At 46.5% G+C, this 26,811-nt stretch overlaps 2 protein-coding genes across 2 annotated transcripts in view; both read left to right on the top strand.

The window, feature by feature from the left end:
* LOC147654432 (uncharacterized) overlaps positions 1–26,811 on the top strand; it is a 749,593-nt gene that overhangs the window by 76,978 nt on the left and 645,804 nt on the right. The gene's annotated exons all lie outside the window — the stretch shown is intronic.
* LOC111941715 (uncharacterized) lies at positions 6,644–17,589 on the top strand. Its single transcript, XM_023944894.2, has 6 exons — positions 6,644–6,826; positions 7,637–7,915; positions 9,379–9,627; positions 12,801–12,935; positions 13,532–13,651; positions 15,053–17,589. Exons 1-6 carry the CDS (start codon positions 6,766–6,768, stop codon positions 15,211–15,213), a joined length of 1,005 nt encoding a protein of 334 aa, XP_023800662.2. The 5' UTR covers positions 6,644–6,765; the 3' UTR covers positions 15,214–17,589.

Below are 26,811 nucleotides of genomic sequence, written 5' to 3'. Positions count from 1 at the left end.
TTATTTGTAGATCAAGTGACCCCAGATGTTAATCATTTTAACCAGTGTTTCCTGGGCTGTTATGGGAAGCTCATAGAGGAGATATTAATTATTGCAACATTTGTGTGTAATGTAAGGGATGAGGCTAAGATGAGGCAGAGGAGAAAACAGCAGGAAGAGAAGGCTGGCTTGTTAGCTGCTCTGCAAGGCAGGAATTTCACAGGACAGAGGGGTAATAATGGGAAGAAGGGAAATGGAAATTTAAATTGGAGAAGTCCAAAGGATTACTGCAATAAAACCAAGACACTGGAAAGAGAATGTCCTGTGATCCTGAGACAGGAACTGTGAGAGCAACAAAGCGAAAATCAAATCAATCGGGAGCCGAATGAAAGCGATGAACAATGATCAGACCAGACCCCCAAGCCCCAGCAGTGGAAGGAGATACAAAAGTAATCACCCTGGGGAACTTTAGTGAACCAATTATAGATTAAAAAACTGGAGATGAAACTTAAGGCATGTCTGATAGATACCAGCACAATTTATGTGACGTTAACAATCCCCCCACCCTCCCAATTGTTGAAGGATCAACAATTAAGGGTAAAGTAAACGTTGTATGAATAGAAGGTAAAGCTTTGTACCCAGGACATGATGGCACAGAGACATCCACATTCTGATAATCATTCTTTTCCTGCTGCTGGAATCAGCACCAGCAAACTTGGTGGGGAGGTATTTGTTACACAATTTTGGGCACAGTTGCGGTGTTCACCACAAGGAATTTGTGTGTGCGACTCTCAGTGGGCAACATACCAAAACATCATGATGGTTGTGTGACTGAAGGGGGAAGGAAATACCCCAGGAACTCAGAGGTGTCCTGAGCGAATCCAGTGCAGCTCAAAATGCAGGGAGGCAAACCTCCCTCCTTAAAATAGTACCTGTGCTCTTGGGAAGCAAGGGGAGGTATAAGACAAATAATTGAGGATCTTCTCCCTTGTGAGTCTCCCTGTAATACTCCTGTCTTGCTGATAAAAAAACCCTAAATTAAGCTCAGATGGAAGATTAGTTTATAGATTCATCCAGGACTCTAGATCCTGATGCTTCAACAACTATAAATATGATACTGGCTAATGCAAATTGTTTTACAGTAATTTATTTGTTCCCAGCTTGTTTCAGTATAATGGTGCATCCAGAATCTCAGTATAATTTTGTCTTCACTTGGGAAGGAAAACAGTAAAAGTGGACTGGATTTCCTCAAGGGTTTGCAGGATTGTCAGCTTCATTTTTGAAAATCCTAGGCAGATTTAGAGGAGAGTTAACCAATAACTTTGTATTAATACAACGTGTGGATGATGTGCTAATGGCAAGTACAAATAGGGAAAATTGGAATACACATGTAATGCTGGTTGCTTTGACAGCTAAAGGCTACCAAGTCTATCCAACCAAATTAAAAATTAAAATTCTGTGAAGAGAAGGGAGTCCATTTAGGAGATAGTTTTTTTGTCAGAAGAGGGTGGGAAGGTACCACATGACTGAACAAAACCTCTCCAAGATATGTCTAAGCCCACAGCTCAGGAATAGAGCAAAGTTGTGTTCTTTGTACCACCCTCAATCAGCAGGGAAAGAAGAAAGAATGAACTGAAGCATTAAAGACATCAAAGATTTGTGCAGAAACTTAAATGACCAGATGCTACACCTATATTCCTGTTGCTTTAATGCACATGAGGTGTAAAGGCCAAATAAATTGAGGCTGGCCCAGCACAAGTGTTATGTGGCTGGAATATTCAAATTCTGAACACAATCTTAGCTGCAAAAATATTCCAGTTTATTTCCCCTTTTTAATCACTAGTATTACTGGGGAGACCCTGAGATTCAAATGTTTGATAAATACACCCAGATTTCAATCTCTAAGGAGATAAAAAGGAATATGTATGCAAAGGGCTCTAGAGGAAAGAACCAAGGGTGAGTGTCATCTGGATCTCTGCACTGCCCAGGGCCCAGGGGTTGCTCTCACAGCGTGGTCAGACATTCATTTTGTGGGGTAAGTGCCCTCCATGCTTGCACTTTCTGAAAATCTTACTCATTTCACAATTTCAGGGTATGCAGAAATTTAATTTAATCTTGAAAGGCCTCAATTATTTGCTGTTTTGGCCCTAGCCAGAGCTACCTTGTTAAAGAATGTCATGCCCAATGACTTTTCAATCTGCCTTTCAAGTCCTACTTTAGATGCTGAAGCTGTGTTTCCAGCTTTGATCCTATAAAACACTATTTTTCAGCCTCTTTCAGTTTGTGGATCTCCTGAATATTTTTTTTCAGTGCTGTTCTGGTGCCTGTACAATGAATTTCAGTCTGTTGTCAAGACAGCCGTTATCCCAAATGTCTGCATTTTCTAAGCACCTCTAATAAGTGATATAAAGTTAAATGACCCAGATGTTTTGGCTGTTGTTTTTTTTTTTTTAATCAAAGAATATTTTCTGCTGCTTAAAAGAAACTTTCTAAAGCTCTTGAATGCTTTAATTTGCTGCAGGTATCAGTGGCTGTAGTTTCTTTTTTGGGGTAGCAAAGCTTCAGGAAAAGGCACAAAGTGTGTTTTCTGCTGCTTTTTCAAGTCTTCTGGCTGTCACCTTAGGTTACTCATGTGCTAGAGTGTGACAGATAGGGAATCCCTGTCACAGCCACCTGCAATCTTGTGGTTGTACAGCTGTGCTGGTGGCTTTTGTCCCCATTCTGCACCATATTTGGAGATTTTTTTTTAAAAATTGAACCTGGCATTAACTTTCTCCTCACCACGGCAGATGTAATGCTCAGACACTGTTCAGTGAATCCTGCAGAGAATTTGAACCTGTGAAATCTCTTTGCCTTTGTAAATAATGTTTATATGATTAAAGGTGGCAATGTTAGTGAAATTTCCCAAGTTCACCTTCCAAGTTGGGGTTTAGCAAAGTCTTCTTTCCCCTGAAAACGAGGCAAGACAAAGCAAGGAGGAAGTGGAATGTGTTCCTTCAGTTAAGCTTTGTTCATGCAGTGACAGGATTGAACCCATATGTCTGAATAGCTCTGCAATAATTAAGATATTTGTTTGTTTCTTTCTTTTTTCAAGCAAATGTGAAGCATTTCACCCTGCATGCAGCTAAATATAAATTGTGTCATTTCTAGCAGTTTTTCCATGTATGGGCTCTTGTTTTTCATTTGTCATCACAGGCCATGCTGGGAGAGCCATGTCAGAGGAACTGTATGTGTTTGTAGGATATTGGATGTTCCTTCCATCTCTTAGCAAGAGAAAAATTAAAATATCCGTGGGTGCTCTGAAGAAAAGAGTGCAGTCCTATCAGCCCTGGCTCCTGCAAGTGTTGGGCTGTGCCTTCCCCAGAGGTACTACAGGATGGAGAAAACCACACGTACCATGTCCATAATTAGGTCTGGAGCCTTTCCTTAGCAGTTTGTGATCTCAGCACGTTTCTGCAACATCCCTTTTTTAATTTTCAGGGTTTTTTAATGTCCCTGTCACGGAGATATCATCTGTAGCTGAGACTCTGACATTAGCATTTGCTTTTATTTTTGCTTGCTATCTCTATCGCTATGATCAAGAAAGATCTTGAGGATAAGCATAGCTCTCTGGCTAGTTTAATGTAACAGAGTTCATATGAATATGAATCTTCATCAGTCTCTGGGTCCTGCTGCCCCCCACAGAAGCATTTCTTAGGTGTGTGCCACAGTCAAAGTCTCCTGTGAGCCACTCAAAGCCCATTTTAAAGGAAATGGCTGATGCATGAATAGCTGCAGGTGTGGGTTGGACTGGTGAGCTGACCAGGAGATATTTTTGTCTCCCCTCACCCCTCAGCCCTGTTCCTACACTTGCAGCTCTCTTCAAGCTTGCAGAGCACATTGTGGCTGCAAACCTCTCCCTCTCCCAGTGCTGTCCAGTCCTGGGTGTCCCTGCCCTGGCAGTTTGGGCTGTAGCCATGGTCGTGCTGCTCCACCACAGGGGATGGATGGACAGAAGGGCTGCTGTAGCAGTGCATTGCTGCTGCTGCAGGCCTATCTTCTGTTTGCTTGTGTTGAGTTTCTGGATTTAGCTCTGCTGGCTGCCTCTGAGTGAATCTGAGCCCGTGTGTTTCCCCAGTGAGCACTGACACACATTAATGGCAGTAAAAATAGGTGTGCTGCCCATGCTTACCAGCCTGTGGAAAGAGATGTGCAGAGTTGATATGTACAGATTTCTCCATAATATTTCACGGGTTATTTCCTGCTTTACTTGCTAGCTCAGGTTTTCCCATCTCCCAAGCTCCATCAAGGCCTCATGCCATCTATGGAATGAATCTCCATTCCCCTTTCATGAAGCCTTCAGCATGAAGGGGCAAAATGACCCTGTGAGCTTGCATCTCACCAAGTAAAAAAAGTTTTAGTTCACCTTCAAACTACAAATTCTTGGTTGATTACAAAGTCTTAGTTTTTTTTATTTGGTCCACCTTCCCTCCCCCTTTTTTCTACTTGTGATTTCTGGTAAGCCTTACAAGGTGTTTTTTGTCTACAGTAATCATACAAAACTCTGTGTCTTTATATAAAAAGGGGAACTGAATTCTCTGCCTAGCCAAGGGTGCTGAGAGCACTCATTAGCCAATGCTAATTAATTAGAAATTAATGCCAGATCTCATCTAACAGTTTCATTGTATGTGAAATTTGAGAGTGCTGCTCTTAGAAGAGGCTGCTGATTGATGACAACACAGATTGTGTGTGTGCTGTCATCTTTATCCTGGCCGTGGTTCCTTTTGGCATTTTTTTTTTAGCTAGTGAGGATGTGAGGGACAGAAGAAGCCTAATGGGACTTCATATACTGTGTGATGTATGGGGCACTTGCAGTCAGGAATATTGAACTCATAAATGTACTCATTTGCCCTGGAGTCACTGAGAGGGAGACGAAATGCAGGACACCGCAATGTCACAGTCGTGCAGAGTCACTTCTGTAACAACAGAGCGGCAGCAGCAAGGCCGTATTTTTCTGGGATTTTACTGCAAATGTGCAAGTGGGCTCTGCTCTCGTTGGCTGGAAGAGAAGGTGAGCTTTTGCTGGATTAGTCTTTATGCAGACCCCTTTTGCATCTAGTTTTGCTGAGATTCTGGATGTTTTGGGGTGCTGTTGGGAAGCGACCCTGCACGTGCTGTCTGTTCTGTCTCGTGTCTCCACCACAGCACTGCAACCCTAAGCTCTACCAGCTTGCCCTTCAAGCATGAAGGTGAAATGAAGTTGAATGTGCACATCCGAGGCAGATGGTTAGCCCCAGTCTTGCAGTGGTATTTGAGAGAGATTTTCTTCATCTTATTTCAGCAGCACAGAAGGAAATGAAAGTGTTTCTTACTGTAAATACTTTTTTCTCTCTCCCTTCCTCTGCACTGCTGTGAGCATCTGAAGACTCACTTCGCTGCTTTTCTCAGAGAAGTCTATTTCTGTCTCATCTTAGATCAATTTAGGCCTGTCCTATGCACATATGATAAAGGCAGCATATTGCTGTGATAGCCTTGAACCAAATTTGTAACACTGGGAGCAGGAGGTGAGATGCAATTGTCATTGATAAGAAGTCACAGTGGCCAAACCAGTGGCTGAAATATGGAATTTTTCAAGCATAGCCAGATTGTTTGAAAAACAGTGCAGAGCACAACACAAGGGTTTTACCCACTTCTCAGAAATGTGTGTGTACACGTGAATCCGCTGCGTGGAGCTTCCTTAAGGGGCTGTGTCTATGTCTGTCCAGAGAAATGGCACTAAAGTCTAGGCTTCCCAGCTGCATCCTGAACCCAACTGCTGTAGTTATTCCCCAGCACATCTGCTAAGCATCTGAAAGCATCCAGATATTGGCTCTAATGCAGTCTACTTCCTCCAGTGAGTGAGACAGTTCCCCCTGTGTTGTTTGTTTAACCCACCCTGGCACTCGGGGCAACACCCAGTGCACTTTAAGCCATCCCAAAAAGTGCAGTCTCTGGCCCTACCCGACTCTTCAGATAACTGGTTCACAGTGTTTCTTCAGGATCAGCTTTCCAGTCTCATCTCTGAGATCTACACTCCAAACAAAGCTGAGGTGGCTTTTGGGGTACATTCAGTTTAGTTTTGCAGTGCAGCTCAACTTCCCATAAGCTTTACTCTTTGCCTGGCTGTGTGGAGCCTTTCCTGCATGGCAGATACCACTCAAAAAGTGGTACCAGTCACTAAAAGAGCCTGGCAAAGTTCACATTGGCAACACAGCCTTTGGGAACAGAAGGAGAGCCTTGTCCCACACCTCCTTCCTGATGGTGAGATGTCGAGGAATGATCATTTTTAGTATTTCAGAAAACCAGCTGGTTTTCATGTGCAGTGCTTTCTCTGACTGCACTAATTTCTCCTCCCTGGGTGGGGATGCTGTACTTTGATAAACTGGGAAAGGATGAAAGAAATAGGTGTTTCTCCTTTGCCTGCTCTTGGCATTAGATTCTCCCTAAATGGAGTGAGCTGACCAGGAGATATTTTTGTCTCCCCTCACCTCTCAGCCCTGTTCTCACACTCGCAGTTACCTTTGAGCTGCGGGACTTTGCAGAGCACATTGTGGCTTGCATTGGCTCAGCCCGAGTTCAGTCACCCAAAACCCTTGCAGGTCTATTTTGAAACATCATTCAATCTGTCCACTATGGAGCTTCTTTTCTTCTTTTTTTTTTTTTTTTTTTTTTTCACTCTTGCTTCTGACATCATTTCCCCAGCGCTATATTCACCGAGCTCTGTAGCCAGATCATCTCCTCAGCATATGATGCAAGGAGCTCTTTGAAATGGATTTCATCTCTCCTTTTACTCTGCTCTGCTTGCTGGTGATAATAACTGTTACTCAAGGTAAGGAGGATTTTTCTTTATGGGGTTGGCACAGACTTGCCTAGATGAGCAGACACCCTAATTTTGCTCCAAGATCTTTTAAGGATGCCACCAGGTTTCGGGCGACATCAAATAGTGTGGCTGCTAATGCATGAAAGGGGAAGTCAGACCAAAGTAAGACAGATTCTTTTTCTACTAAACAAAATATTGTACTTTCTGAGTGTCCTGTGTCTGTAGAAGCTTTTCAGCAGGGAATGTAAGGTCCTTGTATGCAGAGTTCTGGCTGGAGAGCGTCGTGGTCCAGCTCCCAACACTCGCTGTGACCTTGGGTTAGTCCCCAGGCTGCTGTCACCCTGCCATTTACCCATCTCTGATTTACACACCACAACTTAATAATGTCCAAGTGTACTGTGAGACCTGTTCAAGTTAAAACTGTGACCTTACTCTTTGGGTGAAGGCAGCTGTGCACCTGCAGCTGTTGTTTCTGCTACCCTCTGTGCAAGGTCCATGGCACTGATGCCCTTTCTTCCCACAGTCTCTCATCTCTGCTGGGGGCTGGTAGATGCTCATTTTAAATTTAGGGGGAGAAAAGACCAGCTGTTCAGCCTTTTGTTTCCCTGTGTGCACGGTGTGCACACCGTTCCTGTGCTGTTGAGGTGGGGGAAGTTGGACCTTATAGAAGACATCCCACTCCTCTGATTTTCAATCACTGGTGATCCAACTTGTCCCTAGGGTTGGGTCTATCCCTCCTCTGTCTCACCTGGGCATTGTCCTTCCTGGGAGGCAGCCAGGAGGGGATGGATGGACATGGCAAGCTTGCTCTCCTTTCAGGCTCTGCCATCTGGACTGGTGCGCTCAGCGGCGACTCAGCAGTCTTTTCTTTGGAAATCCAAAGCCTGCAGAACTTCTCCAGTATGAGCAAGGAGGATAAGAAATGCTCTACAACTGTCCTAAATGATACTTTGCTGGCCAAGTGTGGCACTTCTGCCAGTAGATGGCTGAACTTAGAGAACGGCTCCCTAGTGCTGAGGAGCGTGGAGAAAGATGATGAAGGAAAATACGGATTCGTTTTTCAGAACACCACCAGAAATTTTACACTGGAAGTATTTGGTAAGTGGCCTTCTTAGCAACACAAAGCATTTCAACTTGTGAACCTGGTTGGAAGCCTGATGCCTTGAATTTTTTCCAAAGAAACTGCTTGAGCTTGCAGGAGCTATAGGTGCCTCTGGGAACCACGTCAGTCTCCTCTCCCCTGTGGCCTCAGAATTCCTGCTCCCTTTTGTGTGCCCACTCATCCATCTGCAGGCAGCAAAGGCAGAAACAAAGTCACTTCTGTACAGGATCCAGCTCATTGCTTGGGTTAATATGGAGAAGGCTTAGGAGGGTTTGTCCTCCTGCTGAATTGTGCTCCAGGCAGACAGAGAGCGTTGCTCCGGTCCTCCTCACCACCGTTCCTTTTGCAGGGCTTTCACTTGCTCAGGCTTCTAAGATAAATTGAAGCGTGTGAAACTGTAATGAAAATGTCTGAGCAAACCGGTCTCAGTGAAGATAAATGAACCCTTACACCTTTTGGGTGCAAACAGGCGGAACTGCTGTGCACAGGAGGTCAAAGATGTGACTCCTTGGTATGAAGAACAGGGGCTTAGACTGGAAGTAGTCAAAGACTGCAGGAGTGTCCTGGGTTTAACTTCCATTTCAGTGGATTTACTTTGGGAACATTTGCCTCCTCCTTCTGTTCTGTTGCCACCCCTAAAGCAGGGAAAAACTTGAACAGCCAACACATTCCTGGAGGCAGGGAATTTTAACTGAAGATGATGTCCTAGTGCAAGAAAGTGATTTCTGAGCTTATTTCCATGGATGGATGTTGTCAGTGTTACTCCTGTTGTCAGAAAACCATACCAGTTCTCTATCAAGTTTGTATTTGCTAAGTAGGAAATGTAGGAAGTAGGTTTGCTCCTTGTAGTAGACTGAAAGTGAAAAATAGAGGAAAATGTAGGAAGAGTAATGATTCATTGATTAATTTTAAAATGTCCCACTCTGGGTATCATATCTAACTGCAGGCATCTTGTGTTTGTACCCGTGTTGGCCATGATTTGCACCAGTTCCTCTCTAAAATGGAAGAAGGGGCAGAGTAACAGCAAAAGCACAAACCTCTGGTGGAGGGGAGGACTGAGTGTCCTCCAAAGCTATGATTACCTGCTGATTTGAGAGGAGAGCTCTGGCTGGCACATGCTTTGGACATTTCCACCATCCTCTCAGACCAGGGGCTTTTATTTTTAATTTTTTCTTTTCCAATGTCAGTTAGGAAAGTGAAAAGATGCCAGATTTAGGTGGCATCCCCAAAGCAGGGATCAAAAGTCACTTGCAGGGTTGGGGTGGGCACTGTTAAGCATTTCAGGGCAGAGTGCAGCCACTCCAGAGTCTGGTTACTTGTTTCTGTGCTCCCCTGATGCAGTAAATGTGGTATTACTGGGTTTGCTGGTAAGGGAAGCTTCTGTTTTCACTGCTGAGCCCTCTCCTCACCTCTTTTCTCCCTGTTTCTGTTTTTTCCCTGTCACGCTGTGTGTGACCAGAGCCGACCATTGGTATCCAGTGCTTCCCTGATGGGACCGCAGAGCTGTCCTGCAACGTGGCCAGCAGCGAGATCCTGGTCTTTCGGTGGCTGCTGAATGGCACCCACCTGAAAGCCGAGGGGGCTTGCATCAAGGATGCCGGGAAGAAGGTTCACCTGGGCAAAACTGAGCCTGGAGAGTTTGTGTGTGAAGTTTTGAAGGGGAACAGTGTCACGAGGACCAGGCCCATCACGCTCTCTTGCAGCTACGGTGAGTAACGGCATCTCCAGAAAAATCTTCCTTTTGGTCTCTTGCAGCAGCAAACTCAGGGGTTGTTGGTGCCCTCAAAACATCAAACTCTTCTGTCCTCTGGCATCTCTCTTCCAGAGTTACTAAGTCCTGCCTTTAGAAAGTGACCCCTTGATTTCCTTCTCCCTCTTGTGCCTTGGACTGGCACAGCCTACAGTGACAGATGCGATAAGTTTGTCGAGGAGTCCTTTTACCCAGCTCTGCAGCAAGGATGGATCTCCATCTGTCTCTTTTCCTACTTTTTGGTGACGGAGATTTGCACCCTCCTGTGCACTGCTCCTCTGTGCTTTAGGAACACAGGCTGCTTTCTACTCTGATGTGCATCTGTGACCCAGATGCCTTCCAGTTTCTGTGCATGCCCATAAAAACCCTTCCAGTAATTCAGCCCTGATTCAGCTGCTGGACTCAGGTGAGGTGTTTTGCCTCATCGACTTTCCCTTTATCTGGGCCAAAAGCACAAAAGATTTTCTGATCTATACAAATGTCTCTCCATCAGCCCCATCCATTAGAAGTGGGTAAAGACACAAGTCATTTACTTAGGGAATATAGGGTTTTCCCTCTCCGTATCCTTGCTCAGACATGTAAGTCTGTGAGAAGGCTGGGACTTCATCTATTAGAAAACTATTCATAAATGCTGAGCATTCTGATTGAATAAGGCCAGAGTTTAATGAGACAGAAAATCTGGATCCCTGGGTATCATTTAATTTGCACCTCCAGTAGTGAAGGCTCTTTTACTCTCTGGCAGCAAAGATGGTTATCAAAGCTACAGGCATAACTTAACCATAAGGTTTTTTGACAAATTTTGCTGTAATTAATTTAATCACTTTTGCCACTAGAAAAACTGTACTGTAGGATTTTAGAAATTGTCTGGGACACTCCAGCTTCACAGCAGATTCTGTCTTTTCTTCTGGCTGGCATGCAGTTGGTGTGAAAGCAGCCCTCCTGACATAGTCCCTGTGTCCAGTGTGGTGGCATTCAGCAGAAATGCTGTGGGCTGTCCGTGCCTGGCACCACCAGCCAGTCTGTGCAGATTTGGCATTCGTGGCTGTGGAGCAGTGATCTGAATTCTGCCCAGTCAAATTGGTTGGAGGCTGCTCAGTGTAGTCAGACCCAAGTTGGCCGAGGCCCTGGGGAAGGAGGATGTGAACATCCATGAGCTGTCCAGGCAAGCTCAGTGATAAATCACACAAGTGCTGACAGATTCCATGGTTGATCCTGGGCGGCTGCCCAGGCCCCTGGGTGTGATATCTGTTCCCCATTTCCTCTTGGAAAGCTCATGAGGGAATTTAGTGATATCTCTTTGGGGATGGACACGCACATAAACACTTATTTGGAAGGGTCTGAAAGAAAGAAAGTGGCAGTGATTCCACTTCTTAGTCACCAAATGCAACCAGATTTGTAAAAAGCGAATTAAAGCAATTCTGGATGCCAATAAAATGAATTGAAGAGAGAAATGGGTTCATTTCCCTTAATAGAAGGTTAATTATTTTTGTGGGTTATTATTTGCTCCAGGCAAAGGGCTGAATTGAGTTTTTCCACTGTAGGTAGATGATCTATGTAAAAACATCCACTTGGGCTGATGAAATTAATTTTGAATAAACATTACCAAAGACCAATTTGGCAGAAATTCTGTAAACTTTCCAGGCAACACAGGGCTCTGAACACACAGGATTCAGAAGTTACAAAGTCAACATATGTAAAAGATTTTATTGATTAATTACTTGTTCATTGCTTATTTATAATACAATATTTTATTTCAAAAAGACTTTATTAACAAGTGGCAAATTTTTGGGAAAAAGATCCAGGAAAAAATTTCCAACTTCTATTCATAATTTTGACAAGATTCTCAAGCTTTCATAAACTAAAATAATTAGGGAAATTATTTCTGAGTTGCTGAAAGTTCTTCATTTTGAATATTTTTTTTTTCAAATTGTTCATAAAAAGACTGGAATAAGCACTCTGAAAATACCACAAGCAGTTGTTTTTACTGTCCTGGTGAGTAGGTGGAGTATGATGGTGTATAGTATATCCTGGAACATTTAAAATTCTTCCTAGTCTCTGGAGATATGGAGCAATTAGTGCTTTTGAGGGCTTGAAAATAAGCTCCAAATGAGCCTGTTGGTTGCTGCAGTGCTGTGCTGGTTGTGCAGGCATGCGTGCTGCTGGAAAAGGAGTTAAATTATTCAGAAAGGGATGGCACAGGCTTACCTAAGGAGTTTTAAGGAATTTATGTTACCCTTAAAGTGGAGCTTTAACTACATGGAGTATGGTTTTTTTTGCACATGGCAAGAAAGTTTTCCAAGAGGCTGCCCCAAGCTGGAGCAGGTGATCTCAGTGAAGGAGCCAGCCTGGATGGGTCTCTCTTGTGCAAGTCTGCGATGCCCTCTACCAGCTGCCTGCTCAGCAGCAGCCAACCTGCGGCTCTGCCCCGTCACAGCAACCCTGAGCAAGGGCTGCTGAGCTGGGTAATAATTACCACTGACTTGTGCTGCCCTTCTGCTCAGCCATCTGCAGCCCCCACTCCTGCTGCGTGTTCCGCACGCTCCCGGCCGCGCTGGGGAACAGAGCGGAATCCTTCCCTGAGCAGCAGCAGAGACAGGGAAGGATTTTTTTTCCTGTAGCTCTAGCTCGAGTGGTCACAGTCTTTGAGACAGTGCAGGCTCTGATAGGAATTGCTCTGAGGTTGGTGCAGTCATTACATGACTGTCCTAAGCGGATTCTCTGATACCAGCTCTGGGGACAGACTCTGCAGCTTTTCCTTCAGTGGAAGGTGTTTCCTTAGGTCTCCCTCCTCACCTGCCCCTTTTCATGCATCTTGTTGAAATGTAGTGTCCTTCAAACCACCACCTTCTCTGTTAAATTTGATTAAAACTTACAGATTACCTTAGATGTCAGTGATCAGAGCAGGCAGAAGCAAATGCACGCAGCTTAGGCTCACAATGAAAAATTCCATGCCATAATTAAGTGATGTGACATAAATCACAAAGTGCCACGGTTCACAGCGTCAGCTGCCCTGATCCAAACTAAAGCAACAGATGATGTCAGCAAGCTCTAATCTGGCTGCAGAGTTGCTCCCACTGGGGGAAAGGAGTTTGTCCACCCTGGTACCTAACAATGCTGTGTCCTTCTTGCAGACCTGCTGCGGTACCCGGGGTTCATTTACATCCTGGCAGGGTGTGCAGCGGGTGTGCTTATCCTGCTGGTGGCTTTGCCTGCAGCCATATGTTGCTGTATGAAGAGGAGACACAAGTTCATCCCTGTGCCTTCAGGTGAGTGGGGAGTGCTGTGACCCACCCTGTGATTAATTTTGGAGAGGACTGTGTGTGTGCAGGCTGGGGTTGACACGGCCTTAGAGTAACCTGGGCTCAGCTGGGTGTCTGTGTGTCCTCCAGCCTGTCCTCCCTTGACCTGCTGGAGCACAAGTCTGCTTGTTGATAGGCAGATTCTATGGCTAGCAGGGTCTTGGATGAAACCTCGCTTTTCCTTTATCCACCTCACACTTGTGCCCTCACCCTGTGCTCCTGGCCTGAAAAAAAACCCACAGCAAAACCTTTCCTATGAGCAATAAAACTGAACCTGATTCAGGTGTGATCCCGAAATGACCCCAAGGCTTCTGATGGCAGTCCTCTGTCAGCACCAGTCCCTGAGTGCAATCTGCCCGTGCCACCTCAAGCTGTGATCCTGCCAGCATGGCCAGGCTGCTCTCTGGCAGGGTGGCAGTGACTCTCCGTTCTTGGCATCTGCCTGCTCCGGGAGCGGGGCCGGGGACACAAACGCGTGCTGGGGCTCTGGTCTCACAGCAGACCTGCTGAGGCTGGGGCTGTGGGACGCCTCTTCCTTCAAATCTCCGGCTTTGGTTTCACAGAGGAGGAGAAGGATGATGGACTGACAATGTCAGTGGTGTCCGGTGAAGGCACGAAGAGCCCCCCCAATGGAGACCGTGTCGAGGCTCAGGCTGCCCAAACCGACCGTCCTCCGAAGCCTGGTGAGTCCAGTGACCTGTCTGAAGTCGGACAGATACCTTGTTTTGGAGGAGCACGGTGTTTGTGGATGTGGAGGTGACAGTAGAGAGGGATCTGGGACACACCAGAACAGGGGAGGTGCTGTACCTTCTCCAGGAGTTGCAGCAGGGCATTTTTCAGTACCTTGCTCATGCCATGAGAGGCAGAGGCAGCCGTCCCACAAGCATCCCACAGAGGGTGCTGCCAGCAGGCTGCAGGCTGGCTGTCCCGGTATCTCCTGTGCTAAAACACATTCCTCAAAAACAGCAGCCCCCCAGAACTCAGCAGTTTTCCTGCTGTTTTCTCATCCCTCTCCCCTTTTTATATATGATTATAAAAATCAGTGTTGTTTTTGTAAGCAGTCATCTTCAGGACAGCAGGAACCAATATGCTGAGCTGTAGACACAGCTAAATCCCATCAAAGCCAGAGGCTTGTGTATTTTCTTAAATTGGGCTAGAGTGGGAATTTGGTCACATTTTAAATTCTTCAAAGAAATTGAGAATAAACCCCCACAGCTTTAGCACAATACGGTCAAGAGAGTGCGGTGATAAAAACCCTCCAGAAATGTCCTGTTCTGTAAGAGCTTGATATTAATACTCCACTTTTTGCATTATGTTTCCCTCAGTTTTGCTTCCCAAACACAAAAGCTGGCAATGCCTGGCCTAGTAATGCACCATCATCAGCTGAAGTAGGTTTAGCAGAGACATCATGAACTGGAGCAACATTACATAGGTCACAGCCTGGTCTCAGCACTGCATTTCTGGTGTCCTTCACTGCACCGTGCACAGCCTTCTATAGCTCTGCTGTGCTTTATGTCTAACCTTGGATGCTCTTTGCTCTGCTTTCAAAATATTAAATGCTACTCATGAACATTGAACAAGAAAGAGAATAAAAATAAAAAGTCTTTCAGGTCATTGTTTAATATTAATATACTTCAAGTGTAGAGGTTTTAATAAAAAATTCAAACATTATAAGTTTGGCTAAAAAGTAGCCCATATTTAAATTGTTTTGCAATTAAGTAAAAAGCAGAGATGCATGTGGAAAGTAGGTGAGAACTGAATGTGTGCTGCTAGCTAGCTTTAATTATTCAGATGTAAGTGAACAGATTTGGTTTTAGTGTTTTGGTACTAAAGGTTTGGTAGTAGCAGTACTAAAGTACTTTGGTCCTAAGAATCCAGATGGCTTCAGTACCAAAGTGCCCTAAGGCATGATGGATAGCTCAGTAAATGAGCAGTTACAGAGGAAATTGAAATTTGGCTTGCAGATGCCTGGGGCGAGGGGACTGAGTGGATTAGGCAGCCTGCAGCATTAGGGACCAAGGGATGAATTTCCACGAGGGTGAGCCATAGTGTGGGCACTTACAAACCATTTCTCCCTTTTCCAGACGCTGCCCAGGTTGCTCAAGGCCTTGAGCCCCAGCCACTGGCGGAAGAAAACGTTCCAGGGCAGGTAGAAGCTGAGGAAATGCCAGATCCTGAGGTCATAGTCGATATGGAAAGCCAGGGAGACGCCTCAGACTGCTTCCCAGATCCAACTGATGACTGATCTGACAGTGCTTGCCGCTCCACCCCAAGGCCTGTGACACTCCTTTACATCCCATAGTCTCACTGTGTCTGGAACATTTCAGCAGGGGAAAGATGAGAGGTGTCAGAGCTTCTGACCTCACTCAAAAAGGAAAAAAGGAAATACAGAGAAAAGCACACACGTGGCTTCAAGGCCGCACTGCTGTGGCCCAGCAGGTTCACTAACAAACAAAAGCAGGCAGCTCCTTGGTGCTTTGCCTGCCATCAGAGCTGCAGCTAAACCTGGGAGCTCCAGGGACCAGCCTGGAACGAGACAGGCGGCTCCTCCTGCTCCCTGCCCACCCCATGCCTTGCCATGTGTTTGCCAGCCAGGGCCAGGCACTACAGCCAGGCTGAGGTACCCTGCCAGTCCCAGGCAGAAAAACCAAGGACTTGCCAGAAATTTCCTGAGAAAGCTTCTTCTCAGGAGACTTCAGGGCATTTTTTTCCCAGGCCCCGCCAAGGAAACTCAAAGGAGGTGTCAGCTCGGTATCTGCTGTCCTGGGTGCTTATCTGAGCTGCTCCTCTGAGCTCCAGACCCTGTGATTTGGCCTCACCTCTTGCTGCCTGCAGCAGGAGCAGTGGTGGGGGCTTGAAATTTGACTTGCAGCTGCTGTGTGCAGACCTGGGGTGATGCTGGCTTTGCTCCCCCCTTGGTGCCCCAAGTGACAGAGGGGACAGGTTACCTTTCACCAGAACCCTGGCTGGCTTCTGCTGCTTGGGCTGTCCCTGAGCTAAGCCAGCGCTGTCACTCGCTTGCCTGCAGCAGGAGGGGGCCTGGGGCTGCAATTTTGGCAGAAACCTTGATTTTAACGCTGAGGTTATTGATCAATGCAAGCATTAGTGCCTTTAGTGTGATAGTTTAGCTACTGCAAGCTGATGAAGCTGGACATCTGCCTGTGCATGTAGGCTTGTTTGGGGCTGTGTTATTTGCACAGACAGGAGCAATTTGTAGAATCTCTTAGGTAAGTCTTGCTGCTATGCATGTCCTGTTCTGCTCAGAGGAGAGCTGTGCCTGTGGAGCAGCTGGGGGAGACCTGCAGGGAAGAAGGATGCAGGCAGCAGGTAGCTGAGTCCCAGCAAAGCTGCCAGGGACTGCAGGGCTGTCAGGCTGCAGGGAGTGCTGCAGGATGTGCTGCCACGGTGTAAGACAATTTTAGTAGTCAGAGTGAGGTGTTAAATCGGTTAGCCTGATGGGCTAGAGAGTGTGGTAATAAAAGCAGAGATGGTACAGACTGGGACCAAAAGGGATGGGGAGGTGTGTACTGCATTCCTCTTCTCCCCTGTCATTTTGTCCCTGTTTTATATTGTGCTGAGACTGTGAATTCCTTGGAAATGGCTTTAAGATAAGCCTGGTGAATGCCATCCAAGGAGGGCTGTGAGCACCCCAGCAGAATCCAGACAAAACCGAAAGCTTCTCTCCCAGGTGAGAGAGCTGGTGGGATGGCTGCACGCTTACCTGGGAGTCCTTCATCTCTGTGTACTTGCCAAGGCTCTGCATCAGTGACACCCAGCCATAGGTGATTGTGCTCGCTGTTTCCTTGTCCTGTGACTGTCTTTAGAAGATCTTGTGTGCTGTGTTGGTGGTGATTCAGCCTGTCTCCGCTTTTAAAGGCTGCCGTAGGAATCCGATTTTCCACGGTAAGAGGGAGGTGATAATTCTTTTCCTTACGGTGCTGTTCTAACTCTTTTCAGTATAAACATTCCTCAGAGGCTGTGAGTTTAATGGCAGAAAAGTGACACAGAGTGCCTGGGGGTGGCAGTGCAGAAGCAGCGATGCCAGGTGAATGTCACCACGCCAGTGTCACCAAACTGGGGGGATGTAGCCAGCGTTGCTTCATTCTGCACTTTCTGGCAGGGGCAGGAGGGGACACTCAACTCCAGCACATCCCTCAAAGGCTGAAATACTGCTCTGAGCTGCACTGGAGAAAACAGGCAGTGTTTCAGTGCTGAGGGTGAGAGCTGGGCCAGCCTTGTCCTGCTGGGCTGGGGCATCCCAGCTCCAGCTTATCCCAGGGCTGCCTTCCTGCTGTCAGCCCTGGGAGGGCTGGGGGTGCCCAGCAGCTGTGAACACCATCACTGTTATGATCCTGGTCCTGGAAGGACTTTTCCCATAGAGATGTGAGAGGTCTTTGTAAGACAGATTGGACCACAGCTGATTTTTTGTCCTTTACCATTGAAAATGCCACTGAGCAACGGGACAAAAGTTACTGCGAGGTCAGGAGAGAGTGATGCAGCCTGTGTTCTTCCTTTAACTGTATGTGCTCATGCCCAGCTATTGTTCTTTTCTGGTGTTTTATTTCTTTTTCCTTTCCCCCCATGATTCATTTTGTTCCAAATAAAAGGATCTGTTTTTCTACCTTGTTTCGGAACTGTTTAAGTTTTGTTATTTAATAATTGTCTCTTTCTGTTTTTTACAGGAAGTACAGGCTTATTTTCAAATTTATACACAGCCAAACAAAAGAAAGGTGATAACAAGTTATTGCTGACTAGAGCTGACTTGGGGGGTCAAGGCACAGAGATCATGAGGACATTCACCTGTAGGTCACCTCAGGAGAGGCTGTAGGACACTGGCACAAAGCCTGTCCCTGCTGGAATGTGTGTTAGTGTTTAAGTACATTCATGTGCACCAGCAGCTCACCAAGCCCTGCTCTGGTGCCTTGCCTGAACTGGGAGGTGCAGGGCAGGGATGCAGGGTGATGGCTTTACCCATCTTTATCCATCTGGATTTTTTTGTGACACCTGAGCCACCTCAGCTGTGAGAGAGGAAACTGGACTGCATAGCACCTTTTGCATGGAGGAGGTGGCTCATTCTCACCCTTAGACAAGTGGCCCCAGATTATGGGTAAAATATTATATGATTGTATCAAATCCTTCGAGTTTACCATAACAGGTTTATCCCTGGAACACTGGTGTGACTGGGCATGGGTGATCCTGCCCTGCAGTCCATGAGCCCAGCATTCCAAGGAGTCATCTGTCTGAATTTCCAGGTGTTTTCCAGGCTGACTATGGTGCTGCAGCTCCCAGGAAAGATCAGGGACACTTTCCAGCCTGGGTCTGACAGAAAAACAGGGTAGGATGTGGATGGTGCTATCAGGAATTTAGCCAGAAACAGAGGTGCCTGTGCTGCCTCTTTGGGGTTTCTGGTGCCTTCAGTGAGGCTGTGCCATGCCAGCCCTGCTTTCTCTAGGTTGTTGAGAGAGTCCTGGTGCCTCCAGGTGCCTCTGGCTGCCTCTGGGGAGCTGGTACTTTCCAGGTGATGAGAACTGACCACCACAGCATCCTTTCTGGCCACTGGTCCTGACTGGGGAAGGCTGGGAGTAGCGCAGCTTCCATCCCTCTGCTAATCAGGTGCTGGCAGGATGAGGGGAGCTCTGCTCTATGGGAAATGTGGATGTTTTGGGATGTGATAGCCTCCCACCTAAGACAAACCATCAGTGGTTTGTAGCATTGTACAGAACAGAGGTTTAGATTTGAATCCATGTCAATCTTTCATGGTGGGAAGAGAGGAGTTTGCTTGTGGCATGTGCTGAGCAACAACTGACATGAAATGCAATATGTAATCTTTTCATCATGTAGTTAATTTAGTTTATGAATATAAAAGGAGAGCAAAGGATGAACTTACTTGACTTAAGATCAAAGTGAAAGCAAGAAAACTGTTGTAGAATGGTGAGCAGAGAAAATGGAAGGATCCCCTTAGATTTCTTTTAGCATTCAGGGTGAACTCATCCCCACAGAACTATCATGACAGAAAAGCTCCCACATCCCAGCAATGAAACAGTGCTTTGTTTTTCAACCTCTGCCTCAGGCTGCTGTGCCTGATGTCCCAGTGTATGTAGCCCTTGGGGTGCTGCCTCAGAGCCCAGCATGGGAGCAGAGACACCAGGGCCAGAGCCAGCAGTTTATGGGGAGCTGCAGGACCAGCCCTCAGCTCTACAGAAACAAGAGCAGAAGTTGGTGAGTCTGAGAGCAGATAGACAAAACTGATAATGGCCAGTTTACAACAGCAAACATCTGTTGTACTGAAGTGATGTGCAAGCAGTGGTTGTGTGAACTTCTGATAGAAGTCTCTGTGTAGCTGAAAAAAAAAACTTTTAGATTTTAGGCATGTACAAGTTCACATCACCTTTTATGAATTATTGCAGCTCATTTCAAAACAAACAAACAAGAGGTTCATGTTTAATGAACCTGCAACAGCCAGTGTCACAGACAGACATCTTTAAAGCCATTTCTTAAAATGAAACAGCAAATTCTGGTGGTGCTGTAAAATCCAAACTGGTATTATTACCACCAGGCAGGCAGGAGTGAGATGCCCTACAGATTTCCATAGGTAAACACACAGAACTGGTAGCAGAAGTGGGCAAGAATGGCAGCATCACCCATTTCTGTCTGAGGTAGGAGCAGAATTCCTTGATGTGTCATGACAGAAGCTTGGATTAGTATTTGGATGTTGTTTGTGCCTTCTGCCAGGCTGCTCAGTGCCTGGGACCTTTGACAGCCTCTGGGTCCTGCATTTGTTTTGTTCAGAGTAAATGTTGCATTTCCTTTCTGCAAGATTGCATGACTCATCTCGAGCAGAGGATGTGGCTAGAGACAGCAGGGGCATCTTTACTGAGAACCTAGAAGGTCCTAAGCCTTTCTAAATATTTGTACTTTTCCAGCAAGAAAATCATAGAAAGGCTTGGGTTGGAAGGGACCTTAAAGTTCATTTAATTCCAACACCCGTGCTGTGGGCAGGGACACCTTCCACTAGAGCAGGTTGTTGCTCAAATCCCTGTCCAACCTTGAACATTTCCAGGGATGGGACAGCCACAGCTTCCCTGGGCCACCTGTGCCTCAGCACCCCCACAGAAAAGAATTTCTCCCTGATACCAAATCAAAACCTACTCTCTTTCAGTTTGAAGCCTTCGCCCCATGTCCTATCACTGCATGTCCTTGCTGGCAGGTGTTGGCTTAATTATACCAAGATTAATTTAATTTTGGTAAGATCAGTCAGCAGGTTTCTTTGGGCTGTGCAGGACCACAGGGAAGTGCAGCAGTCTTTCTGCCTGTGCATGCTGCTGGCATCATTGTCACCTTCATGAAGATATCTCCTGCCTGATGTGGGAGTCCAGCCCCAAGCAGCCATGAGGTGGGCAGGAACCTGACTTTGTAAAATCATTCATTACTCTTTCAAGTTCAGGTACCTGGCACAGCTGTAGTGCCAAACACTAATGCAAGGAAAGTTCCCACCTGCAGAGGTGGAAAACATGGATGGTCGATGTCAGCTTATTTTTAAATTGATCTATTTTTAGCATATTCCGTGTCACACTTAGCCAATATCCATGATAAAATACTGAATGGGGCCATAGTCTAAAGTGTGTGTTTTATAGCTAATATAAATATAGTTACTATTGGAAATTCTATGCAGAATTTTTAAAACTGATGATGGCTACTGATACTTTTAGTATTGTCTAACACTACAGAAACTAGATGTATTTCAGACCAAGAATTACTTGGAGGCAGTTCTCAGCAAATCTTTTGGAATTGCAAATGCAGTACATTGGAGAGAATGATTGTCTACTCCCATATCATATGCAAATGGAATAAAGAAATACAGCTGGGTGCCTATCCTCCAGCCAGACTTGCTGTCTCATTTTTGGTTTATACAACTTCCTCTTTCAGGGCAAAACATATTTACATATTTTCCATAAACTCCATAAAGGAGTTTTAAAAGCTTTTTTTTTTTTTTTTTTGATACTGAAACATGTAACAAGGTATCTTCAAACAAACAAAAAATAAAAATAAAAAGAACTTGTGATGGTGTTTTTGTCTGTGTGAAGAGAGTTGCAGTAGTGACATTGGCAGCATGACTTGAAGCAATGAGCACTAAAAGTTTGTGTTGCACTCCTGTGAAAACTTTCAATCACAGAGCAATAGGCACCAGATTTCTCCTCTGTAACAACCTGCAAACCTGTGGTGAGGGAATTTGGGACAGCAGGGATTCAGGGATGTGTCAGGTGACATTCAGGAAGGTGTGTGAATGTCAACTCACTCAACTGGAGAAGCTGGTGGAGGCATTCCTGAGGGGACACTGAGCCAGGAACAGGAGCAGAGCTGGGGGGACACTGAGCCAGGAACAGGAGCAGTGCTGGGGGGACACTCAGCCAGGAACAGGAGCAGTGCTGGGGGGACACTCAGCCAGGAACAGGAGCAGTGCTGGGGGGACACTCAGCCAGGAACAGGAGCAGTGCTGGGGGGACACTGAGCCAGGAGCAGGAGCAGAGCTGGGGGGACACTGAGCCAGGAACAGGAGCAGGAGCAGTGCTGGGGGGACACTGAGCCAGGAGCAGGAGCAGTGCTGGGGGGACACTGAGCCAGGAGCAGGAGCAGAGCTGGGGGGACACTGAGCCAGGAACAGGAGCAGGAGCAGTGCTGGGGGGACACTGAGCCAGGAGCAGGAGCAGTGCTGGGGGGACACTGAGCCAGGAACAGGAGCAATGCTGGGGGGACACTGAGCCAGGAACAGGAGCAGTGCTGGGGGGACACTGAGCCAGGAGCAGGAGCAGTGCTGGGGGGACACTGAGCCAGGAACAGGAGCAGAGCTGGGGGGACACTGAGCCAGGAACAGGAGCAGTGCTGGGGGGACACTGAGCCAGGAACAGGAGCAGTGCTGGGGGGACACTGAGCCAGGAACAGGAGCAGTGCTGGGGGGACACTGAGCCAGGAACAGGAACAGGAGCAGTGCTGGGGGGACACTGAGCCAGGAACAGGAGCAGGAGCAGGAGCAGGAGCAGGAGCAGGAGCAGGAGCAGTGCTGGGGGGACACTGAGCCAGGAACAGGAGCAGGAGCAGGAGCAGGAGCAGGAGCAGTGCTGGGGGGACACTGAGCCAGGAACAGGAGCAGGAGCAGTGCTGGGGGGACACTGAGCCAGGAACAGGAGCAGGAGCAGTGCTGGGTGGGACAGCCTCTGCTGCTGTCTCTGCTGTGTCAGGATGAACTGTGACAGGACAGAGAGAGGAAAAGTGTGATGACACAGATTCAGTGACTGCTGTGCAGGATCCAAAGGGAAGAAAGGGCACAGACTTAATGACTGAGGGTACAGAAGTGGTGGTGAGTAATGGCAGACAGAGATGCTTTTTCATCCCTTAAATAGGTGGGGAGGCTGCAGGGGTCTCAGGCAAGGTCTGTCCTCCATCATCCTGCAAACTCTTCAGGCAATAGAAAATGTTTTTCTCCAGAAAGCTGCAGCTGCTGTTGCTTTCTCCTCATGCCTGCTCTCCCTGGCATTTGTCATGGATGGCATTCCCCAGACAGATGCACTCCTCTGCTGGTGGTGGACCACAGCCCCACTGAGCCCCTCAGGCCATGCTTTGCCTGGGGCTGCAGGGACTCCTCACTCCTGTCTTTCTCCTGAGCCTTTTGCAGGGGATGTGCTGTGCCAGTTTTGATAAGCTCAGGAAGGGGAGTAAACCCAAATCTGATAGCAGCAAACAGGAAATAACCTTTCTTCTTCCCCCGCCTCCTCATTCCAGCAAATCCTTTCCAGTTTTTTTATCTTGATGTCACTTTCTGGAATGGGTTTTGCTAGATGAGATGGGAGAAGGGTAATGGAAAGGCAGGGCTCCAGCCAGCCTTTTAGGTACCCTGAATACAGGTAAGAATGTGCCAGCTCTCCTTCTGTCCTGTGCACAAGCTGGGTCAGGATTCCTCTTGCTGCCATAGGAGGTGAAGTGGTGAAAACTGTGCAACTTCAGCTTCTCTTTGCACACGTTTCTGCCCAGCTGTCCAGAGTTTGGGACTTTTTTCTTCGGATGATTTAGTATCTGATAAGGAGCTTTGTTTCCCTGCCTTTTGTTGAGTGTTTAAAGCTTTGTTATTTGGCCAATACAAAAATCTGTTTATAGCTTTCTCTGGAGAACCAGATGCAGATGAAAAGGCCCTTCTTTGCTGGAGAGAAAACCAGGAGAAGTCAATAACTGCAATAAATTTTATCTACCTTAAAAAGTCCCAATGGTTAAGCAGCCTCAGCATAAGAGGAAAGTAGATGCCTGTTTTTATACTGAATTACTGAGGCTGAAGATCTTAAAGGAGTATCAATATAACACAAACAACCATGGCAGCTGTGGTTCTAACCCAGTGCATCCTACCTGTGAGGGCACAAGGCATGCACAGGAACTTTCCACTGAGGCTGCACTGTAAACTTCCTGCTCTGCAAAGTGCCCCCTGAAGTTCAGCAAATTTTTACTCACTTGCTGAAAGCTGTGTATGTAGGAAACATGAGACACATGTAATTAAGAAAAAATGCTGCTCTTCCATGATGGAAATGTAAAAGGAAAAGAATGGTGACACCATCTGACTGTCAGGAGTGTAACAGAAGGAGCTGGGCTGCAAGTACTGCCCTGGTAGAAATACTGTGAAAAGCCACAGGTTGCCACAGTTGCCCCAGCGCTCACCTGCGTCACACAGAACATCCTGCACCTGCCTTACTGAGATCTTAAAAAGCAGAAATTCTCAGAAATGCAATGACACAGCACCTTAGCCGTTACTCTTCCTGGCAGGGCCACAGCAGCTGCGAGATGTAAACGCTCAGAAGGATGGGCAGCTTTGTGCCTGTGCTTTCCTTTGCTGTGGAAAAAGCTCTTTGCCAAGGCTGGTGTGCTGCAGATGTGGGGTGTTGGCCCCAGAGCCGAGCCCATCCTGCCACTCTGTTGGCCCTGCACGCTGAGGTTGCTACCTGGCAGGACTAGGTGAGGTGGTGCATTTAAATGCAGGAACAGCCAAACATCAGAGAGGCCACAACCATGTTCACAGGGCTCAGGAAACCTGCAGAGAAGAAGCAAGGGAAACTGAGCTGCTAAGTCAGGATCTGCGCTGAGCAGGAAAAGACTTGAATTTTCACTGGATCTCATGGCCCCAGGTATACATGGTGCAAAGGGCATCTGTATAAGTGGTGTGAAAGACACCAGGACACTTTTTCTTGCTTCAAAGAGCAGCAGCAGGACCGTGCTGATAGGTCATTCAGGTGTTTCTGAGAAATTCACATCTCAATTTCCCAGTAATAAGAGCCAAATCTCCTTAAATGTATGCAAAAGACCACATAATGGGCCTTTAGTTTTTTGCTATCACAGGTCCACTCTCTAATAAATAAACTACAGACACTTTTAGGATCCACAGTGATGCTTCAGAGAGGTTTATGAGAAGTCTTCTAGGAGGAGGGACATTTTGTGCCCAGGTACATGCCCCCACCAGGGGCTGCACTAGTGGGAAAAATGCCAGTAATGTCTTGCATTTGAAGGGAAGACTTTCCTTTGTCTGTGGGAATTTTATAAAGGCCATTCATAGCCACTCCTAGGAATAAATTCATTATCCAGTTGTTTGTGCTCGGTCTCCTGCATCACTTCTCAACCTCCCACCTGCCCATTTCCAGCTGTCCCTCACTCCTCTCTGAATTTATAATAATGTAGTAGAATAAAATACTGTTCAAAATATCAGGTGTATATGCATTTATTACACTGATAGTTTCTGGGGAGTGTCAGATCTGGTCCAAAAGATTACTTAGATGGTAGCAACAACTTGTCTTTCCTGGATATATTTCTAGGAGCAGCTGTTCTCCTAGTATCCTTCTTGGGTAGCCAGTCCATCCACTGCCTCACAATGAAGGGGAACATTGTAGTTAATACAGGTCTTTGTGTATTTACCACTGCCAAGACTAGAAGAGGCTTTTATGGTCGTTTATCTGGCTTCTTGCATTAGGCAGATTGATTGCAGCATGCCAGCAAGCCAACACCTTTTGCAGGGGTAGTAATGTCACTGAATTTACTAGAACAAGATGCTGGAATTTAGGTCCTAAATCTAGGGCCATTATAGATGACAGAAAGCATCAGCAAGACTGAAATGCACCATCTGCAAGAATAACTGATGGGATGCTGCCATCTGCTCTAGTCATTGCTGGGAACCACAGACTGCTTGGTCTGAGGGGGTTATGTTCCTTCAGACCAGAAAGAAAGGGTGTTTTTTGTGAGGTTTGGCTGTTGACACATGCTTACAGCTAGAAAAGAAGGAAATGTGTCTGAGAGAGAACACCTGGGGGTTTAACAGCATGAGGTTGTGTTGGGGTGGGGGGTTTAGGTTAGATATCAGGGAAAGGCCCTTCTCCCACGGGCTTTTGGAGCACTGGAATGGGCTCTCCAGGGAAGCTCCAAGCTATCTGAGCTGAACAATTGTTTGGACAATGCTTTTAGGCTCAGGGTGTGATTCTTGGGGCTGTCCTATGCAGGGACAGGAGGTGAACTTGATGATCTTTGTGGATCCCCTCCACCTCAGAATATTCTATGATTCTACGTGGGATTATGGACATCACAGGGGACTCATGGCTCTTCTGATAATCAGCTGAGGGCTATTCTGCATGATTCATGGCTTGAAAACATTAAAACTTTTCTTGGGAGAAGGAGAAAAAAGTTTGTGCAAGACAACTGTTTCAGTATCAGTATGTGTGCTTGGTGCTATTTCTGTAAGGTTTCCATTGTGTACAGGCAGCTCAGGGCTCTCACTTCACCCTGAGACACTGAATCAGCATCGCTGCCAAACCCTTGGCTAAAGCCCTATTTTGAGTTATTTATCTTCATATTTCCACCACTTTATTCAAGCTGGAGTTTTTCCTTTCTTGGCCCCGTGTAAGGCAGAAGTGAAGAGGATGTGTCCTTCATCAACCAAATGGCTGAAACTCTACATGGGAGCCAGCAGTTCCTGGGCATCCCATAGCTCAGGGCAACAACCCTTTCTAGGGCTGACTTTGCTTCTTCCTTGCTCCAGCCACTGCCCACAGTTCCTCCTGCTTTGTAAAAAGCTACAGTAAAGGGGAATGTGCCATCAGGAAGTCCTTAGCTGCCATCCAGGGCAACCCAAGATGCAGACCAGTCTTGCAGGCCAGGGTCAAGCCCAGGAGAGCTGTCAAGAGTAAGGTTACCCTTCCCCAAAGCTTCCCCTCCACATATTACCTGTCTGACATTCCAATTTAAATCACATTTTCACTTCTCCTCATGCACTGTGCCTCATGAAAGGCCTGGTGAGAAATTTAGAGGTGTCAAGGTCTTGAGTGATGCTCAGTGCTGGATGTCTGACTCACATGCGAATAGCACTTACCATAACCTAAGTTTCGTACCAGAGAAGATGGCTCAAACTATCAGATGGGCTACAAATCTAGTTTTTGTAGTCTTCCTTTTCTAGTAGATCAAGTAGCATTGTTTTTTATAAAAATCTTCCATTTTTTTTTCTTTTTTAAATAAGCCTCAGGCATGAATGTTTATTGGCTCATTGCTAAGTTGAGAACTTAGAGCTGGGAACAGCTGCATATTGTCTCTTGAGATGTTGCCTTCAGATGTGGGGTACTCTGTCACCTTTGAAAGGAAAAGCGAGTGTAATACTTACATTCCCTGTGAGGAGACTGTGTACTGCCTTACAAAGAGCAGAAGTGTAAAGGAAAGAACAAGCCACAGAAGCAAATGTAAGAGTAGAGCGCTTTGTGGCTTCTGCAGTGGAAACAACACGGCAGAGAGCGAGCAAAGATGCGCAAAGGCCCGGCCCCTTGTGGTGCCTCAG

This window comes from Cyanistes caeruleus, chromosome 3 (genome assembly GCF_971803275.1).
Source record: "Cyanistes caeruleus chromosome 3, bCyaCae1.hap1.1, whole genome shotgun sequence".
NCBI classification, from domain to species: Eukaryota; Metazoa; Chordata; class Aves; order Passeriformes; family Paridae; genus Cyanistes; species Cyanistes caeruleus.
Note: the sequence above shows the minus strand (reverse complement) of the source record. Positions and strands in the feature narration are given on the sequence as shown.

Bases quoted from the DNA above. Each gene is read 5' to 3' on its own strand.
- LOC111941715 (XM_023944894.2), top strand. From the start codon at position 6,766: ATGGATTTCATCTCTCCTTTTACTCTGCTCTGCTTGCTGGTGATAATA. The intron at 7,916-9,378 runs GTAAGTGGCCTT...GTGTGTGACCAG, and splicing joins TTTTACACTGGAAGTATTTG to AGCCGACCATTGGTATCCAG. The intron at 9,628-12,800 runs GTGAGTAACGGC...TCCTTCTTGCAG, and splicing joins CACGCTCTCTTGCAGCTACG to ACCTGCTGCGGTACCCGGGG.